This window comes from Archocentrus centrarchus, unplaced genomic scaffold (genome assembly GCF_007364275.1).
Source record: "Archocentrus centrarchus isolate MPI-CPG fArcCen1 unplaced genomic scaffold, fArcCen1 scaffold_26_ctg1, whole genome shotgun sequence".
Lineage (NCBI taxonomy): Eukaryota > Metazoa > Chordata > Actinopteri > Cichliformes > Cichlidae > Archocentrus > Archocentrus centrarchus.
In genome coordinates this window covers 2,154,771-2,172,838 of record NW_022060256.1, presented here as the reverse complement: position 1 = coordinate 2,172,838, position 18,068 = coordinate 2,154,771, and the positions used below count along the sequence as shown (strand labels likewise).

Here is an 18,068-nt window from a genome sequence, read left to right as displayed (position 1 = left end):
GATGTGAAACAAAGTGATGCGTTGTAAATAAAACAGTAGCATCATCTGCACATGTTTGCTGACCTAGCAAGTTTGTTCAGGTTTTTTTTAATGCACATGAAAAATGTAATGTGATGAAACTGGTGCACTAAAGGTTGCATCCACTTGGGGTCTCTGGGCTCACATGGGTTCTTATCACTGGTCTGTGTTATAATGTTTGAATTCTGGTAATTCCAATGACTTTGATGAGGGTGGCGGTGTCCTCAAAATCCCCACACTGCCTCGTTTTGTTTGTGCTATTTCTTTAATTCTTGTTTAGGTGTCTGGTAGTTTCACTGAGGTGCATTTTGCTGGTGACTTTTCCTAAAATTTAGCTGGCAACAATTCTTTCATAATGAGTCAAGTTCACCACTTTTGATTTGGGAAAGATCACAAACATGTCCTCAGATGTCTGCATGGATATACACACACACAAAAAAGGAAAAGAAAAAAGCAGGCTAATGATGTATCCAAAGAATACCAGGTGACCGGTATCTCAATGTTTAGCTGATGGCCAGGAGCTGAAAGGAACGGACTTCAGCATCAATTACCAGTTTCCCAAAGAGATCCCGGAGTGACATAAGATTCTGTTCCCAATCTGGAAGAAATTCATCCAAGGAGGCTCCCAGGCTATCATCGCGATCAATAAACTTGACCTCAATGGATCAGTACATCACTCCATGGCTGTACTGATCCTACCAACAGGTGATCTGGATCCATACTTGAGCTTTTTTCTGATTCATCTTTTTTTTCTACTCTTGCTTTCCACTGATCTAATGGACATGTCTACTGCCACGTTTGACTCAGCACAACTCGCTACGGTCTTTTTTTGTTTCCATTGCAATTGAGTACCACGTCAATGCGGGTGGAGTCGATATAGCAATGTTGGCAGTAGTCTCTTGACGTAATTTGTATGCGATTCAAAACATGAATTGTTAATAAGAATGGATGAGATACAAGCTACCATAGCTAAGGCCAGTTTACTATCATCATCACGCATAAGTCCCCCTTACAATGTTTTAATGAATGAAAGTTATCATTTTTAAGTATTAGCCCCATACCGCAGAACATGTAATTGACTCACTGTACTTCAAAAGTGCCACAGTTTGTTTACTTCTGGCAACAATTATCATAATAACTCTGCAGTTTCTCAGCTTTCAGAAAATTTAGAATTTTTCCGATAGGATAAACGGTAATGTAATTACGGTATTTCGAAGTTTTTTTGGTCAGCCGCCTCAGCGCTCGCTGTTAACCAGCTGTTCACGGCTAGTAGGGGCAGGTAACAGGTGCTTCAGATGATTGCCCGGCAGTACAGGATTAAAATATGTATGCTGTGTGCACGTTTCAGATGGATTTCTTGTTGCAAAACTACCGCTGCAAACTGTCAGTCTAGGGTCGCTCTCATGACTCAACTAGTTACGACACTCCCTGGCCAAGCAGTGGCATGCTGCTCTTCTGCGTCACATTTTCAGATTGCCTCAGATCGCTTGGAACCCTGGCTGAGTGGCTACTAAAACAGTACCTGGTAGCTGGTACCAGGTACTAATGGAAATGTCTACCGTGCAGAGTCGAGTCGAGCTGCGCTGAGTAGGTGCTAACGGAAACACAGCATACATAGGATAATTAATGTGGGCGACAGTGCCTTGTTTTTGTTTTTTTCTCCTGTTGTTTTAAATAAATCTAAAATGGCTCTTTGGTGTCTGCACTGTTTTATTTCACTTATATCACTTTTTCACAAGGTTTGTCACATGGAATGTACATGGAGTTGGTTCAAGGGAAAAGAGGCTAAAAATTGTCTGTTAAAATAATTAGACATTGTCTTTCTACAGAAGACACTTAAGTTGCACACACCCTCACCTCTCTACAGTTCCCGCACACATATTCAGCCTGTTACAACCCCAAACAAAGAGGCATAGCCATACTGATTAATAGGAAGACTACAAGAGATCCTGAAGATAGATTTATAATATTTAACTTATCTATTCAAAATATGGATTCATTTATTGCTAATATATAGACCAAATGTTGATGACCCCTCTTTTTTTCATAGCTTCTTCACTTCACTCTGACACCACACTTATGATAGGAGACTTCAACCTGGTATTTAATGCAGATATTGACAGGCTCAGTGCAGCAGTGAGCCAAAGGAACTGGCAGTTGCAGACATTTCACCAGTACGCCACACACTCTTGCTTAGACTATTTTTTAGTTAGCAGCTCTATTATGATGGATATCACAGACACTCAGATTCATCCTCCCACTATCAGTGATCATGCACCTGTGTATATCTGACGCAGAAAAGAGACACACCAACAATTAGGAACTGGAGATTTAATACATCATTACTTGCTGAACAAGATTTCATTAATGATTTCCAAAAGGGGTGTGCAATGTACTGAGAAAATAATGACTTGTCAGAAATGTGGTCATGTTCTTTGGGAAGCAGGAAAGGCAGTAATGTAGGGCAAAATAACATCTTACTGTTCACATAAGAAAAAAAAAACACAGTTAGAACATCTTTAGAAGCTGCTCTTTCCTGCCTCACCTGAAAAACATGAGAAAAGATATATATATATATATATATATATATATATATATATATATATATATATATATATATATATATGGAGATGCTTAAATGAAACATAGGATTCTTTAGTGTTGTGAGGGAGAAAAAGATGCGAGGTAATGTGTGTGTTAATTGCATGATCCATATAATACTGCAGATATATGTTTGCTATTAGCTGTTTACTATTAGCCTGAATTAGTTTGACCTCCACTTTTGCAGCTAAAAAAAATCGCTAAAATCACAAAACTTGTGTTTTTCAGGTTATAGTCATTTTTAGACTATACTATAGCCGGTAACACTAACTACAAAACAGTGAATGATCCAGCGAAGACTAGGTGCAGCTTCCTCGCTTAAGTAGTCCTCTAGATCAGGAACAGGTGTGTTGATTAGCCTTTCTGGGTGGTAGTGCTCAGAGGGCGGAGACCGGAGTCAGAACACAGGCCAGGAGCCCACAAACGAGAGGGAGGGAAAGACAGTATGGGCCATGACAGTATAAGATTTATACAAACTGGATTTACATTTGGTAAAAGTCATGTCATTAATATGAATTCATATAAAATTTGTGTGGTGCTGTTTTTGCCATTATTACTGTATAATAAGCAAAACAACTCCTTCTGTCTCTTGTCTGTCTGAGAATGCCACAGGTTGTATACTGAGGGATTTTTTTTCTTTCTTTTTTTTTTCCAAACTGATATGAGGTCTCCTGGTCTTTATAAACAAGGAACGGGACAAGGAGAGGGTAGAAACAAGGTGTTGAGACTGCAGGTAAGACTTTTACATCTATGGCACTTTTACAAATCTCGAGCGCTTTGAGGCGACTGTTTGTTGTAATTTGGTGCTATATAAATAAAATTGAATTGAATTGAATTGAATTGAATTGAATTGAATTGAATTGAATTGAATTGAATTGAATTGAATCGAACTGAATTGAATTGAATTGAATATCTCTGCATTTTTACTTTGTTGCATTTCTTTAGTTGATACACTGGTGTAGAGTTTTGCATATGCAGTTTGCACTAGTATTTAAATGCAACTGGACTACAGAGGCCACGAAAATGCCTCAGTTTAAATTGGGGTGAAATTAGTCACTAAAATGAGAATACATGACTGACTTATTTTATACACTTATCCATGCACAAAGTCACTAACTTGTTATGTATTTCATCAATTATTATTAAACAAAAATAAACAAAGTCACGGCATGATTGCCTGTAAATGAAACATTACATAAGATATAAATAGATAAGGACACAAGTAAAATCCTATGTTGTTGTCATATTATTGAGTAACATAAATAACTTAACTTTCATCAGAATGTCCACAACTACATACACCTACAACCAAAAAGAAATCCAGCTGTCTTTATTTCAAAATTTCAAAGACAAACATGATGCTTCCAAGTTATTTATTCACAACAAGAAAAATTACAATACTTTTAATTTTTTTAAAAATTCTTGGGGTGGCTGTAGCTCAGTAGGTAGAGCAGGTCACCTACTGATCGGAAGGTCAGGGGTTCGATTCCTGGCTTTGAGTGCTCAGACTGAGTAGAGAAGCGCGATATAAGAACTAGTTACACCTGAAATTTGGAAAAAAATGTTGGGAAATTAATTTCTAAAATATAAGAGATATCACATAAAAGTTACTAGGATATGCTACAAGCATGAAAAGCAATAGAAGGGTTTGTGAAGTGAGGCAAAATAGCCAGTCATTACTACCTGGCCATGTGTGATAATTAAGAGATAGCTGTTGCCTAAAAGAAATGGCAGTCTTTTCTTGCAGTAGCTTGTCAAATAGAATGTTTATGATTTAAAAAAAAAAAACCCTCAAATTCATATAATGAAAACTTGTGACATAAAACTGTTTGGCTGCAGTTTAGATTTGTTGTTCTTCCTCCACAGACTCTTGTGAAGTCATGGCCTCCAACCTCCCTCTCCTCCTGCTGGTCTTCTGTTACGTGGGTTTGGCCGAGTCGCAGCTGAAGCTGTTCGATCTGCGAGCCAGTAATCTTCCCTCTAACTTGTTGGGAACCACAGATGGTTATGTCAAGGTCTTCTGTGGCGCAACCACTCTGGGTACAACCTCAATCCGACCTGACAATGCCAACCCCTGGTGGAAGGAGGAGTTCTCCTATTTCAAGGCCCAGGAGAATGAAGTGCTGAGGCTCGAGGTTTATGACAGTGACGTCGTCTTTGATGACCTGCTGGGAGTCTGCCAGAGACAGCTCAAGATGGGAACCCATGAGCATGACTGCTATTTAGATAAAGGCGGGACCCTCCATTATACCTACACCATTGGCTAAGACCATCATTTGGCTCGTAAAAAGATGTAGACCCTACATACAAACTGCATTACTCCCAGTCTGTCTATTTTGGTTCCTTGTTAAGGATTTTACCAGAAAAAAACTCATACACCTAATCAATAAACTGTAATCTGGTGCCTTTGTCACACTGCCTATTGGCTCTTTTACCCCAATTTCAATATTGTCATTAAAAGAATAAAACAAATTTTTTTAAAAATTGCTGCAACAACCAGTTTTCATACTGTGTGTTTTATCATTAGGGATACCACTGTGGGAAGGTTTCCTGCCTTGAAAAACTGACACAAATCCTTATTCCATGACACAAGTGCCAACAGAGGTACATCTTTAGAAAAGTCATTTGTATTTTATTTATACACATTTTTGCCAGAGGTGGCAAAACTGCAGGCATTCTTTACTTAAGTAGAAGTACAGATACTTGTGTTACAAATACTCTGGTAAAGGTTGACGTACCAATTCAAGTTCTTTATTCAAGTAAAAATGAAAAAGTACATGCTCTCAAATGTACTCAAAGTAAGAAATAAAAAAGTAGCTCTTTGGAGGATATTTCTACCTGCTGTTTTGTGCAAAGGTAACTGAACCTCATGCTACGTTAATAATAAAAGAAGAGCAAACATAAAAATACAAACTTTTTTTTTTCTTTTTTTTTTTCCTTCACTCCACATCTAAACCTAAAGAAAAATGAGAACAATCTGGGATTAAAGTGGGATTTGGCATATATATATATATATATATATATATATATATATATATATATATATATATATATATATATATATATATATATATATATATATATATATATATATATATATATAATATTACATTGCTATTGAGAGCTCCAGTATATTTTTGTTGTGTACAGGCTGTGATCAGCTGACTATTTTTCTCAAGGAACATTGGCTGATTTTCATCTCCTACACTGACCTTTTATACTGACAGTATACAGCTGGTTTAAAGGTTGAATTCAGCGAATCAATCTAAGCATCATCAGCTGAAATTCAAACTTATCTCTGCTACACTTCATATAACTTAACTCTATGAACACCACAGCTGCTGTGCACCAGTCTAACACAGAGCTTTACTGTAAACTCACCACAGTACAGCAAACTGACCTGTTTATCCTACACAAACTGCCGACTATTTGAATAACACAAAGTTGTTGTACCTCAGTTTATTTTGCAGGATGTTTCATAATATGAAAAAAAAAACATAACTCCACATCATCTACAAATTTGATTTGAAGATGAGAATAACATGTAAGCTTTAAATTTCCAGTTTATCCCTAAGTTTAAAAATACTCTCTCTACTTCCTCTCCTGTGTTTCTTCCATCTTTCTGTATCTCTGACTAAAGTTATCTTGCACTATTTTCTCTCCCTGGGTAATACAGCAGCTGTGCCTTCAGCTTGCAGACATACTGTGACAAACTGCACACAAACAGTTTGTGTGTTTGCTGATATTTGTGGAGCTGTGAGAAAGGTTACATTTGAAATTACCTGCCACTTAAAAAACATCGCTGCCTTTGTACTCGCTCCTCTTCTGTTAGGCTAGTTGAAGTACTGAGACCACAACATGTGGACATCTGTACCAAAAACACTGTTCTGGATCATTCCGGTCCACTTTAACCCCTGAGTACATAAATGATGCACAAATAATATTTTTTTTTTCTGCCTATTTCATCTCTTTGGATGTGAAGAGCCCCGATGACAAACACACTAATAGGATTGTCTTTTATATCTTATTGTTTCCTATATTTAAGCTCAAACCAGTTTGATGTTCGAAAGCGCACAGTGCTAGTAAATAAAAACTTCATGTGTTAAATCTAAAGTAATGAGCTTGTACTGAAAATGTAAACTCCTAAAATAAAATATTGTCAGAACAATAAATACCAGTAAAGTCCAGATACCTGAAAATTCAACTTACAGTAAGTACAGTAACAAAGTATTTAAACTTCGTTACCTCCCACCTCTGATTTTTACTGCTGTTTCATGCAGATACTCTGAGAGTTATTTAGGTAGCAGTTTTCCTCTAAAACTCCAAAAAGCAGACACAGTGAAATTTTTTCATTAATATCTGCTGGATGTCTTCACATCGAATATTAAGACGGGACCTTTTCTCAGTGAATATTGCACAGAAGGTGCACAACAGGTATCTTTATGTGATGTGCAGATTGATCTGTTCTCACTTTATAAGCATAGCTAACAGAAAGCAGATGTGGTACATAAGGTTCCCATATGCGTAAATAATTTTAACTGAAATAATGAAGTTTTGCTATGTGTGAAACTGTAGTGCAGTGTCTACTTTGGAAATGCTGATGCTGAGCCGTCTGCTGTAACTCACTCAGCAGGAAAGACTCCAGGGAACAGCTGGAAAAACAAATAAAACTTCAGCTCCTTTTTTTCCCCGTGTAATCTTGTTTTCTGCTGTGACCCTGACTCCTGCCAATAATGCCACTCTTACAGCAGAAATTCAGCTTAGTCGCCAAAGCAATCTTTGTGCATGTGCAGCCTGTTTTGAAGTGGGACAGAGGGTTAGAGTGCCACAGCAAAGAAGTTTGGTGTGAAAGTGTGCGCAACATCATCTGCATGAGTCTCACCTGTAGATCAGTGGAATGATGTAAAACCACTGGCTGCACCTCACCCCCTCCCCTCCTGAAAACACCCCCATAGCGGCAAGAAGAAAATAACTCTGGAGATGATGAATCCTTTAATTATACCCAGTGAGGTCAACCAGCTACATTCTACTCTATTTCTGATTTCTGATTGACTGCATAGATTTGCACTGCTAAAGAACAAGTCAGCAGTGACTGACCCTACATTTTGAAGACAGACTCCATTTTAAGTCTGCAAAATGCAAATAAAAATATTAAAGGATCACTAAAATTTTAATGAATGTGGGGGGTGTAGAAAACTGATAAAAGCAAGTTACAGTTGCTTATATCTTTATAATTGTGTGACTTTGGACAGTAGGCAGCTTTCAGGTTGCCTCCACCTGTCGATATATTAGCCGTATGTTATTTAGCAATCAAATAACTAGTTTGCATGAAGGGTTAGACACATAACACACTGACAGATGAACACTCGTTTGTTGCTGTGTCACACCAATAAAAGCCTGTCAGAGTTGGAGATCGTGTGACTATTTGAATGAAGATAAATGTACAAAAATGAGTTTAAGATTCTAAAATATGGGTAGTGTAGTTGTCATTTTACTGCTGCTGTTCTGTCTGGTAATCATTATTGGATTTCATCCATTGTTCTTAATGTGATTTTTAGTTATATCTGGCATTTTTAGCTATTTTTTAGCCAATTATGACACACATAGACTGTGTCACTTAACTTCATATTTTCCCTTATGTGAATCTGAAGAGTAATTTTATCCAAAAAGACAAAAACTGTATTTCTCAGGAGCAGTACGGTGGCATGGTGGTTAGCACTGTTGCCTCACAGCAAGAAGGTCCTGGGTTTTAATCCACCTTGGCCCAGGCCTTTCTGTGTGTGGAGTTTGTACGTTCTCCCCGTGTCTGCGTGGGTTTTCTCCAGGTACTCTGGTTTCCTCCCACAGCCCAAAGACATGCAGTTACCGGGGTTAGGTTAATTGGTGATTCTAAATTGCCCATAGGTGTGCATGTGAGTGTGAATGGTTGTCTGTCTCTCTGTGTTAGCCCTGTGACAGGCTGGAAACCTGTCCAAGGTGTGCCTTAGCTCATCCTACCTCTTACCCTATGACAGCTGGTATAGGCACACTTTTTGACTGGTACTGTATATTGAAAGATGAAATAAAAAACATGGTAGGATTATTGCTATATTTATTACTGAAAATTCCAGCTGAGTAAATGATGACTGAGTGGACAATGCTAATAAAATGTCTGAAACCTAACTATTTCTCCATCCCTGTTTTGTTTTTTTGTTATTTCTATGATGTGGATGATGCTGTTTTAAACCTTTGTGTTTCTTATCAGTCTATAATCAAGCATAATGGAAAAAGAAGCAGGTCTGGCAGGGAGGAGAAAAGGAGAGAGCAGATGCAAGAAATGTGACTCTTATGTTTATCTTCTGGATAGGGAGTGGATATTTTTCCAACTTGGAAACTTTTGCTGTGAAAATAGACTAGACTCAGAAAAAACGTACAGGCAGAAAGACAAATCGACTGATTGAAAGACAGCCTTTATCATATTCATGCAGCTAGGTCTTACCAGCTGCAGGCTTGTTCTATGAATCGGTTAACCTTGAGTGAAGAGGGAGGTTGTGTAACATCATTCATGTGTTAAATATTCACTGTTTAGCTTGTTGCCAAAAGTTGAACAGGTATGTTTAAGTGTCTTAACAGAGAAAGCGACTTTCAACTAAGCCCTTTGCTGCATGTGAAAACAAAAAACTTAGCGCCAAAAGAGAAAACAATAAAGAGGTCCAAATATAAAATGTGGCTTGTCATTGGCTCCCTGTTAAATCTAGAATAGAATTTTAAATCTTTCTCCTCACATACAAGGTCTTGAATAATCAGGCCCCATCTTATCTTAAAGACCTCATACAGTAGTCCCGTATCACCCCAATAGAGCACTTCGCTCACAGACTGCTGGCTTACTTGTGGTTCCTCGGATACTTAAGAGTAGAATGGGAGGCAGAGCCTTCAGCTTTCAGGCCCCTCTTCTGTGGAACCAGCTCCCAGCTTGGATTCGGACAGACACTCTCTCTATTTTTAAGATTAGGCTTAAAACTCTCCTTTTTGATCAAGCTTATAGTTAGGGCTGGATCAGGTGACCCTGAACCACCACTTAGTTATGCTGCTAGTGGCCTAGGCTGCTGAGGGGCTCCCATAATGCACTGTTTCTTTTCATTCACCTTATTTACTTTGTTTATACTCCACTTTGCATTTAATTATTAATTGTTATTTACCCACAATACAAAGGGCCTTGAGGTGACTGTTTGTTGTGATTTGGCACTATATAAATAAAATTGAATTGAATTGAATCTGTTAAGTCTACAAACTGTTTGCCAGATGGTAACAGTTCGTATTGCGGGTTGAGGATGTGAGCGGGGTCAGACAAGATCCTCCGAGCAAGTATGAGCACAGACTCTTCATAAATGTACTGCAAGGAGGAGACATCGGTCTTACCTATCACCTTCATTGCAGTTTGTACCATATGGTTGAGTTTGGTTTTTAATTGCATGGAGAGATTGCTGTACCACGCTGACATTCCAAACCTGATGATGCTTTCCAATACGGCCTGATAGAATAAAAACATAAGTTTCTGATTCACACCAAATACTCTCAGTCTGCATAAAAAATATAATTGCAGACGACAGCACAACTTGTTAACATGAGTTTCCCACTTGAATTGGTTATCTAGGTAAACATGTAGGTATCTATAAGAACAGACCTGGTTTATTTTCTGGTCATGAATAAGAAGCAGGAGATTATTGCTTAAGGACTTGGAGTCAGTCAGCATTTCTTCTGTTTTCCTGGCTTTAATAATGAGGTGGTGGTCATCACACCATTGAACAAAGGACTTTACCACATTAAAATATGGTAGAGGGTCCATATCTGCAAGCCGAGGATAGCAGTGTCATCTGAGAATTTAAAACATAGTTCCCTGGGCAGCTGCTGGTACAGTCGTTTGTGTAAATGGTGAAGAGGACAGGGAAGGTGAGACAGCCTTGGGGAACCCCAGCGCTGATAGACCTTGGCTCTGACAGAGTGGTGTTAATTCTGACAAGCTGTGTCCTATTTGTTAAAAAAAGAGTAAAACCATTTAAAGAGAAAAGGATTCAGGTTCATCTGCTATAGTTTCTTAATGAGCAAATGAGGCTGTAGGATATTAAAAGCAAAGCTAAAATCTATAAAAAAAAGACGGGCATAAGCCTTTGGGTTTTCAAGATGCTCAGCCGCTCTCACCCTAAGAACAGGAATGGGTGAAAGGGGCAAGCTGGGCCCTGGCCACAATCACCCTGGAAATGGGAATCGGTACAGGGTGCTTAGTCTCTGGGAAGGCCCCTGATGGAGCAACAGTCTCTGGGGAGGCATTGCCATGTGCCATCTGGAAGAGAATGAGACAAACTAGGAGCACAACAATCCAAAAACAAAATAGTTCTAGGAGTCTGCCCGGTCATGAGGTGAGACTTGGAGGGAGCACTTAACATTTAATTTTTAATTGCTGGCTTTTCTGACTAAAGTTGGATATCTGACTATAACTCACTGACTACAACTCCCAAAAACCAGAGGAAAGTTGAACTTGAGGAACAAACTGAATTTTTAACTCTTAAACATCCCATTCCTGCATCATCAGGTGATCCCCTGTGTCCCCTGTGGGGTGGCTGTAGCTCAAGAGATAGAGCAGGTCACCCATTGATCAGAAGGTTGGCGGTTTGATTCCTGGCTGCTCGGGACTGCATGCTAAAGTATCCTTGGGCAAGATACTGAACCCCAAGTTGCTCTCTGAATGGGTGTGAGTGGGTATATACATGTTGTATAAGCGCTTTGAGTGCTCAGACAGAGTAGAAAAGCACTATATAAGAACTAGTCCATTTACCATTACAAGGGAGCAGCCTAAAGCAGCTTCTATCAGTTTAATATGTATACTTTGTTTGTGGTGTTTACACTTGTTTGTGAAGCTCTGTGAAATATTCCCCATTGCTTTTTGATAACCTTGTTTATGTTTCAATATACTTCTAAATACTCCGGCTCCAGTTGCTCTGTGTGTCTCTTTCTGTCTTAAACCCTCCTACAAACTCACTCTGGTCCTACTGACATTTCAGTATTCCACAAATGTTAAGAGATATGTTTGCATCTTGTAATAAATATTTATACGTACTGTATCACTTTGTGTTTTCTCCATTTCATATTTCTGATATGAAGATAGCTGAGATGAGGTCACACAAAATACTTCATTAATAACTAGTAACTTTCTGAATTAACCATGAATTACAATATGAAATAAGCAGTTATTAAACATCTATTAATGCACACGCAAATAACTGGCTCATTTCCCTATGTGTATAAATGTGCTTAGAAATACTTTGTTAATCATTTATTTAGACTTTCTAAATGATGTACTTGATGTAATATTTCTTTTTATTTAGAAATCGTTAATGTCACTAAACATGTTATATACTACATATGAGCTTATTAAGCAAGCCTAAACATTTATATCCATTCTTATAAACAATATACTAAGAGGAATAATGCTTTTTAAATATTGAATTGAGTATCAACTAATACTCTAATAAGCTTAATATTGTGTAGTGCGTACAGGCTTAACTCAGACTGAACATATTCAGAGCTGAATAAACTAAATCTGTTCATCAGCTCAGAGTTTAGGGGCAGAGCGTTTTAAACCTGCTTTCTGGAACAGGAAAGCTCTGAGTTTGACCAATGCCATCACCATCAGCCCTGTCCTCTCCCATAAGAGAATGTTTCTGGTTTTACTTCCTCACATATTAAACTGCATATCTAGTGTGAACAATTGTACTATCCTGCACACTGAAAACTATCACCTGAGGCACACCAAGTGGGTTAAAATGTGGCAGCAAGGAATCCTGACAGAGCCTTATGCAACAAGTTTACATTACAGTCCTCCAGTAGTTAGGACCAAACCATCCCAACCAGATTTTCTAATTCTGACATATTATATAATGGTGAGAGTGGAGCAGGTTGTGTGGCCAGTGTATTGTTGACACAAAGCTGATAAGCCAGCCTCTAAAACATCCTGAACAGCAGGTAACGATGAGAGACAAGATCAAGCTTACAGGTAAGAGTTTATAACTGCTTTTTTGCTTTTAGTTAAAAGTGTACGGTTTTTGTTTTCATTTTTCAAATCCAATCAAACTAGCCCGTGACCTAAAGGCCATCTGTGGCCTTCACGTTTGCCAAGATGCATCCAAACTCCTAATTTTAAGTCAAGTTTAAGTTTAACTTTTTAAACTTTAATGACAGTCAGTGCAACACACTTTATCTGTAAGGTAAATATTCTAACATAGTACAGAGACAGCAAAATAAAAATACATTCATGAAGAAGCCACAAAAAATTATCATTTAATTGCATATGCGACCTAATGTCATTAAAAAGTAATTTTAATAATGACATTATTAAATTAATAATGACATCACTGGTAGCACACACAAGTGCTCAAAATATGGAAGCTATCTCTCCCTTGTTACTAAGAACATCCCAGGAACCTGGAAATGACCAGAAACACAGGTTCATATGTTATTGGCCTAAGAATTAGCCTCTGACTTATTTTATTAGATCAGGTCACATTTATGGAAACGACCACTCTATTAGCAAAACATGTGATAACAGCAAAGTGAAGTCCAAAGAAATTCAGCTGTTAGCACACTCAATTTTTCACACACATTCCCTTGAATCCTGAGAGCTCAGTGAATGTTACCGTGTGCTGTATGGCACTGACAGTCAGTATTCCATTTTTTTCTCTTTAAACCAGAAAGACAATATTTCTAAAAAGAAATATGTTTCCATAGCTAATGTGATATTTACATGTTTGTGTAAACATTAGGTGTTTTTCTCCCTCAGATGTGTTTTTTTTTTTCTTTTTGAACATGCACCTCTACACCATCTTAGTGTTATGTGCTACACGGCGCTGACCATGAACAGGCAAGAAGCCATGTGTTACACACAGCATTAAAAGCCCTAAGAACTTTCCTAAAACCCAAAGAATACCTCACATAATATAATTCTGTCTTAATTTAAAAATAATTCAGATGCCCATGGAGTATTCAGTCAATGTTCAATTGTTATCATTATTTCTTTTTTTAATTAAAAAAGGAATGCTGCAGTTTATTACAATCATTTAATTTTTTTTTTTTTTTTTTTTTTTTTTTTTTTTTTTTTTTTTTTTTTTTTTTTTTTTTTTAGCCTGTCATGTCTGGTAGATCTTGCAAGCAGAACTGTGATCTGAATGCGTTGTTGTGCCAAACATATTTGCTATTTCAAGATGAGCTCTATAGGTTCTCAATAGGCTCTTCTTGTTGTTGTTTTAACCCTTTATTTTATTTATCTGAGTTATTTTTCCACATACTATGTAACAGCCAGAGCTGACAGGCTGAAGAAGAGGAAAATACAGAGAAGAAAAAGGGAGAGAGAAAGGGAGCAAAAAAAAAAAGGGGAAAGAGCACAAGTCTATTAATCAGATAGTTCATCACTTTAACATATAAAAAAAAATACTATCAATACTTGCAAAAATAAATTTGTGTGTGAAAAACAAAACTAACAAAGCATGTTACGCACACCAACAATTTTGTTGAGTTGTGATTGAGTGGGCGTTTGTGTCTGTGTCATGTTTGTGTCTGTGTCATGGAACGTACTTACCAATGAGGGCAAAACGCTGCAGCTCCACCCATCAGAAGCCAGAGGCAGGTACGGAAAGCCCCCAGAACCCCAGGCCACCAGCAGCCCACCAAGGGCCAGGAAGACCCCCGGCCACTCAGTCCAAAGACAACCGCACACCTACCCCAGCAGACGGGAGAGGGTGGTCTCAGACGGAGCCCCCCCAGTCGAGGAGCGAGGGCTCCAGGGAACCCAAGGCGATGAGAAGCCAGCCCCCCCCCAGCGGCCAGCCCCCTGCACTGGCCGGCGGCAGGGCTCCCGGGCCCACGGCACCCAAGGACCGCCCGACCCTCCACAGAGCCCCCCCCCACGCCGAAGAAGCCAACGCAGCCCCGCACCGCACCCCCAAGGGGGGCAGGCCAGTACCCACGCCAGAACACCCAGCCCCACCCAGGAACCCCGAGGCACCCCCATCCCAGGGGGGTAGGGGGGAGGAGGCAACCAGCAAGGAGCGGCCAGGAGGCAAGGCACAAGGCCCAGACCCAGGTCCAGCCATACATACAAACACACCCAGACACCCGTGTACACATTTATACACAGATACTCATACATGCCCATACATACTTACCCACACACAGATATGCCATACATACACATTCACTCACCCACCCATACTCACGGAGACGGTGACAAATACACAAAGACACACATTCATCCATAGCTACCCACCCTCTGAAGGCGGGGCAAGTGGAAACCACCCCAGGGCCAACAGCGACCCCAGGACGCCACCAGCCCGGTCCCCAAGGAACCACCCGACCCCTACCCCGGGCGAGACGCAAGAAATCGGGGTGTAAGATGACCCATCCACCCCTCCTCCTCCCCAACTTGTAGGTCTATGTGTTAATGTTTGTGAGTGAATGAGGTGTATAGGGTGTAGTTAAAATTGAGGGGACAGTTATGCCACAAGCGCCAACTGTTGGTCGTCAGCGCCTGCCCACACTGCCCCCCCAAAACCCTCCATGTCTAAAGTGCAAATAAAATTTGGAGACAGACAGTGACGAGGATCCGAGTGGGGCCACCTCAGCGGCCCATCTCATCAACCTCTGAGTAACATGCCTGCCCCAAAGGTCCTATGTGTATCAGGGTGTAAGTGTGTATGTGTTGTGAGTTATAATGACTAAAGTGCAATTAAAACGGAGAGGCAAGTGGTGGTGCAGCTCTCCACGTGGCCTCTCCATCCTACATCTGTGAGTGATGTGTATTCTGTGTGTGTGTGTGTGTGTGTTTGTGTATGGGGAGGGGGAACAATCATTTAATTTTGATAATGGAGTCTTGTGTAGTAGTTGCGATAGGAGTAAAGGAGAGTTAATCTATATCAAGAAGTTTATTGTCATATACACCACAAAACACAGTGGTTATGCTGAGCAATGAAATTCTTACTTTGTGAGTACCCTACACACAAGTGAAATAAATAACTAAGTTAAAATAAAATTAAAGAGTAAAAAAAAAAATTATAATAATAAAGCAAGTGCAGTCTATATGGATGAAAGAAGGCAGGTAATCACAGTTTTTTAGTCAGTGGTTCAGCAGCCTGATGGCCTGTGGATAGAAACTGTTTTTGAGTCTGGTTGTTCTTGCTTTTACACTCCTGTAACATCTGCCAGATGGCTGGAGTGTGAACAGTGTGTGCTGTGGGTGGGGGGGTCCTTGATGATGTTACTCGGGTATAATAAGTGTCCTGTAGTGAAGGGAAGGCAACTCCACAGATGAACTGTGCCGCTTTGATGACACGCTGGAGAGCCTCCCTGTCCTGAACAGTGCAGTTCCCTTACCACGCTGTGATGGAGTTTGTCAGGATGTTCTCCACTGTGCATCTGTAAAAGTTGCTGAGGAGCTTGGGGGAAAATCCAAATTTTCTCAGCTTCCTTAGGAAGAAGAGTCTCTGTTGAGCCTATAGGGAGGAGGGTGGTACGAGTGGGTCACCTCACCTCATCCTCCCTCACCCTCAACACCGGATCCCCCCAGGGCTGTGTGCTCAGCCCTCTGCTGTACTCAAGTGTTGTATATATGGTTGCAGGTACAAAATACATTTCACTGTGCATTGTACTGTCCATTGTACTGTGTATAACTGCGCATGTGAGAAATAAACACTATCTTATCTTATCTGAATCAAATGGCTGAATTACCTCCTCAGTATGCAGTCAAGTTCTCCAGAGTCCTGCTAATATCTTCTATATTTGACTCAGGTGTGTTGAAGCAGAAACACATCTAAAACCTGCAGGACACCAGACCTCGAGGCCTGGATTTGAGGATCCCTGGCGTAGGTGAACAGCTGGGATAGCAATACATTGGAACTGGGAAACAGTTGTTGAATGGCCATGTACAGCATTAAAAACAGACACACTTCTGCATTAGAAATCCTTTTATGGACATTTCTGAAAACCACAGTGAAAGTAGCTCATTGCTGTATCAACAAAGGATGTATATAAAGACCCTCACAAGGGCTGATTGTGTCAACTCATGTACTCTGGCTAAAATTTACACATCTATTGTTCCTTCTCCACAGCCTCCAGCGAAGCCATGGAGTCTAATGTGCCCCTCCTTTTGCTGGTCATATGTAGTTTAAATATGGTCGAAGCCCAGCTGAAGCTGTATAATATGCGAGCCAGCAAGCTTCCGACCAATATCTTTTCAACTACAGATGGCTATGTGAAGGTGATATGTGGCTCTGCTGTGCTCGGTAAAACAGCTGTTCGCAACAACGACGCTAACCCCTGGTGGGAAGAGGAATTCACCTACTTCCAGGCTCAGGAAAATGATGTGCTGAAACTTGAGGTTTATGACAGTGACATCCTCTTCGATGACCTGCTGGGAGTCTGCCAAAGGCAGATCAAGGTGGGAACCTTTACGCATGACTGCTACCTGGACAAAGGCGGGACCCTCCATTACACTTATACCCTTGGTTGAAATAATCAGTAGGCATGTGGAGATTTAAATGATGTCTGATGTCTATAAGCAGCCTTTATTTACCACATCTTAGCTATCCGGACTATTGTGATAGTTGTGCAATAGTTTTTTCATGGTTCTGATCATGTTCACATTAACGAGAAAACTCTTAAATCTGTCTCTCCTAAACTTCAGTTCTTGCTCACCTGTTTCACCAATCAAAATAAAGTTTCCTGCAACAAGTCAGTTTGCAAATGTTATGATAATGAAAAATACCATTGCAAGTCTTGTCTGGTTATCAATATGTGGTTGAAGTGCAGACTTTAATTCAAGGGGTTTTACAAAAATTTAACATGAATTGTTTAAAAATTAGTACTAACCAGGCCCGAACCTGCGCAGCTTCCGAGATCAGATGAGATCAAGCAGGTTCATGGTGGTATGTGGTACCGTAAGCACGGTGGTGCAGTGGTTAGCACTGCTGCCTCACAGTTAGAATAACATCTGAAAGGTCTGGGTTCGATTCCACCTTGGAGTTTGCATGCGTGCTTGCATCAGTTTCCTCCCACATTCCAAAGACATGTACTTACTGGGGTTAGGTTAATTGGCTACTCTAAGTTGCCCATAGGTGTGAATGTGAATGTGAGCGTGAGTGTGAAAGGTTGTTTGTCTCGCTGTGTTAGCCCTGCGACAGGCTGGCGACCTGTTCAGGGTGTACCCTGCCTTTTGCCCTGTGACAGCCCCCCCGCGACCCCGAACAGGATAAGCGGATGGATGGATGTTTAAAAAGTACAGCCATTTTTATACACAGTCCTCCATTTTCATAGGTTCTGACCAGCAGTTTCATGGGCCGAGTGAAGCAGATAGATATTCACAGACAAGAAGCTAAAAACTTTGTGAATACTTTAAAAAATACACCAAAAAAATTATAGATCAGTGT

At 40.0% G+C, this 18,068-nt stretch overlaps 2 protein-coding genes across 2 annotated transcripts; both read left to right on the top strand.

Annotated features, from left to right (window-relative positions):
• Nucleotides 1-3,297: 3,297 nt before the first annotated feature.
• LOC115776065 (perforin-1-like) lies at nucleotides 3,298-5,115 on the top strand. Its single transcript, XM_030723678.1, has 2 exons — nucleotides 3,298-3,352; nucleotides 4,486-5,115. The coding sequence occupies exon 2, from the start codon at nucleotides 4,500-4,502 to the stop codon at nucleotides 4,884-4,886; it is 387 nt and encodes a 128-aa protein (XP_030579538.1). The 5' UTR covers nucleotides 3,298-3,352; nucleotides 4,486-4,499; the 3' UTR covers nucleotides 4,887-5,115.
• A 7,411-nt stretch (nucleotides 5,116-12,526) lies between these two features.
• On the top strand, nucleotides 12,527-17,368 carry LOC115776067 (protein C2-DOMAIN ABA-RELATED 1-like). The gene is made up of 2 exons (XM_030723679.1): nucleotides 12,527-12,649; nucleotides 16,752-17,368. Exons 1-2 carry the CDS (start codon nucleotides 12,625-12,627, stop codon nucleotides 17,150-17,152), a joined length of 426 nt encoding a protein of 141 aa, XP_030579539.1. The 5' UTR covers nucleotides 12,527-12,624; the 3' UTR covers nucleotides 17,153-17,368.
• Nucleotides 17,369-18,068: the final 700 nt, after the last annotated feature.